Source organism: Sorghum bicolor, chromosome 1 (genome assembly GCF_000003195.3).
Source record: "Sorghum bicolor cultivar BTx623 chromosome 1, Sorghum_bicolor_NCBIv3, whole genome shotgun sequence".
In the NCBI taxonomy this organism is placed as follows: Eukaryota; Viridiplantae; Streptophyta; class Magnoliopsida; order Poales; family Poaceae; genus Sorghum; species Sorghum bicolor.
The window spans coordinates 50,706,802-50,710,037 of NC_012870.2; the positions used below are offsets into that span (position 1 = coordinate 50,706,802).

The 3,236-nt window shown below is 51.6% G+C and overlaps 1 protein-coding gene across 1 annotated transcript; it reads right to left on the minus strand.

Annotated features, from left to right (window-relative positions):
• On the minus strand, nucleotides 740-2,121 carry LOC8062801 (proline-rich protein 2). The gene is made up of 2 exons (XM_002467300.2): nucleotides 1,755-2,121; nucleotides 740-1,608 (listed from the first exon to the last, which is right to left on the minus strand). Exons 1-2 carry the CDS (start codon nucleotides 1,921-1,923, stop codon nucleotides 977-979), a joined length of 801 nt encoding a protein of 266 aa, XP_002467345.1. The 5' UTR covers nucleotides 1,924-2,121; the 3' UTR covers nucleotides 740-976.

A 3,236-nucleotide genomic window follows, 5' to 3' on the forward strand; every position in this document is an offset into this window, starting at 1 on the left:
TGCTCGCAGAGGCTCTGGTCGGAGATGCAGCACAGCAGCTCGAGCTCAAAAAAAAGGTATGGCGGCTGGAGAAGAGAGATGGACACACACTCAGAACCCTAGTGTCCAGACAGAGGCCTTTATATAGTCGCGCCCCTGTTGGCTCCCACCCGTTGCCCTGTCCAAGGGGGGATGAACCTGGACAAAGTGGTTGGGAGTTGGCGGTTGAGCAGCTGGCGGCGGCTAGGGTTAGCCCAGCCCAACACACGGCCCGTCGCAACGCGCGCGCGGGCGGCTCGGCTCGGCGGCGGCGGCGGCGCGCGCGTGTTGCTTCCCGGTTCTCCTCCTCATCTTCTCTATTGGAGCATCCCAAGACTCACGATTTAAGTTGATAGCCTTGCTAGTGATTAGTCCATTTGGTACTAATCACTTTTGCACTTAACACTAATTGTGCGCCTTTGGAGTTTATTGAATTATTAGAATGTGCCTGGCCCAATTACTCTAACACTTTTCACCCAGATTTCGGTTCTACATGGCAACATACAAATGCGTTGTACCTTAGTATTGAAGAGCAAGCAGTGTCCATGTTCCCTTGTAGTTGTAGGTTCCAATTCCAACATGTTGGGTAATATGGCAGAGTGCTGTCTCAATTCTGAACTAAGACACTTTGCCAAATCTCACCAAATCTTTTCTCGTCAGTACTATATATAAAGGTATGCGGAGACCTTCGGCAGTACAGTCTAAATAACATGTGTACACATAAAAAAAATTATGTCTGTCAGACAGACCATATAAAGTCATGCCTAACCCAGTAAATCCTACCCCAAATAATCCCATTCATGTTTGATCGAGGTTTACGTGTTCATCAGAACGTAACAAAAGTTTTTATTTGAGCGGGAGACCAGCTGGTGGTAATGATAATCCATGCAAGCAGACACTACATAACATAACAGTAGATGCAGACGAACAGAGTACATTTCGTCTCTCACCCATTTTTCTACGCCTTGATCTCCTTGCCCCCAGGGAACTTGGGGAACTTGGGAAAGAAGAAGGGGTTCTTCTTGATGAAGGGGAGGAGCTTCTTGAACTTCTCAGTGTCTGTCTCATGGTTCTGTGTCTTGTGCTCAGCTGTAGGATGGTAGATCGGAGTCGGCGTCGGGTGGCCCGGCTTGTACTCCGGCACGGGCGAGTGGTACACCGGCACAGGCGTCGTCGTTGTCGGCGGCTTGTACTCTGGCACCGCCGGCTTCTTGTGGATGTGAGGGCTCATCACGGTGGGCTTCTTGTGCAGGAGGTGCTTCTTGAAGAAATGGTAGCAGAGGAACGCAGAGGCGCACTCCTTGGATGGGTAGTGCACCTTGCCGGCCACTGCGACGAAGGTCTTCTTCGTCTTGTCGTCGTCGTACTCGCTGGTTGCTGACCGGACGATCCATGACGGCTCCTGTCCTGGGCATGGCTGGTTGGCTGCGCTGTGGAGCTGCGCGAAGCAGTCCTGCTTCAGCTCGCCGTCCTCGCGGAGGAGGTCAGCCGCGAGGGGGACGCTGAAGGCGCCGGTCCTGTCAACCTCGCCCAAGGCCTTGGTCACGAACACGCCGTCGGCGTTCTTGCACTTGACAGCCACTTGGAGGCCTGAACAAAGGAACCAAACAATATATAAACCTTTTGTACAAGGATCGCTCCTGAAATCGCAGTAATGTAAGTGTATTTGCTCAGCAAAATGCAAAACTGAAAATGGTAGGAGGCCAGTAGCATATATATGAATGATATCAGCGCACCGTTGAATACCGCCTCAGGTTTCATGTTCTTCCTGGAGCAGTCGGCGCACTTGGCCAAGCCGACGACCATTGACGCCGTCTCGGGCTCGGCACCATGGGCGACCACTACTGCCGCTAACAGGGCGGCGGCGCAGATGCCAGCGAGCAGGCAGCGAGGCAGAGTCCCCATGACAAGTGGAAGCTTATTGGCTTGTTCTTCTTCCGGCGAGCTCACAAGAATTAACTAGGTACTGGTGAATTTTGATGGAGATGGAGGGGAGCCCGTCCTGGGTTTATATAGGATCGAGCTGCTGAATCCAAGCATTCGGATTCGGATGCGGCAGAACGAAGTTAAGTGCCGCTGTTCGCTAGTGTAGTGATGAAGGAGCTACCAAAATCTGGCACCGGCTTTTTGCAGTCTTAAAGAGTTAATGCCGTTCCAAGTTGATCAGCCTAAGTGCTCTGTGTGCTGCCCATATCTACCTGCGGACTACAAATAACTCCATCGGATCCACTCTGTTGACGACGTACTACTTCCATGGGCGCAAGCATGCATGCATCACCAACAAATACGTGCATTTATGCAACAAATATTGTCTACATTCGTTGATCCTTTGCCGGATGACAACTATCATTAATTAATTTACTCAATCTGATTCTGCCTATAAGGGCGTCCCATCAATCTATGTCAGAGTTAGTTGGAATCTTGCATGAAAAAAAAGAGAAATGGCTAAGAGCAAGGATAATAGTTCCGCCGACACCGGGCTATGCAAGCCAGCTGCATACGAGTGCCAACTACATTTGTATACTGGGCAGACTAATAAGACACTACCGAAATTCCGTGCTATGCCGTGAGCCGTGGACTTTGCCGTATGCTACCCGTCGGACACACGGCAAAGATCACTTCTGCAGAGAGCCACAAGCCCAGCTCACGACATACTGAAAAGGCATAAAGCCTCTTCACCGTGGGCTAAATCTTTAGCGCACGGCAAAGAGTACGAATTTACTGTGAGCCCAAGCAAAGACCTCGGAAAAAAGAAAGACACGACATATCTATTCTTTGCCGTGAGCTCAATACAGGCGCACGGCAAAGGGCGAACGCCGTTGATAGGCATCGGCCGCTGTCAAATATTTGCCGTGCTCCTCGGCGGGCACACGACAAACCTTTGTGTCTTTGCTGTGTGCAGGTCCTAGGCGCACGGAAAAGAGGCCCTATGTCGTGTGCCTTTTTCTAGCACTCGGCAAACCAGCTAAAAAATTACAGACGATGTACAAACAAACGGCCTCGAAAGCTAAAGGAAAGCTAAAGGGTTGGTAATGGGTGGAGGCAAAGGTAAGGGTGGAGCAAGAGGAGCGGGAGGAGGAGGACGAGGATGAGGACAAGGGGGGCGAGGATGAGGATGACGGGGTCGTGATCCTACCCCACCACCATCGCCACCGCCTCAGGACGGGGACAGGGACGAGGACGAGGATGAGGACGAGGAGGAGGAGCAGCAGCAGGAG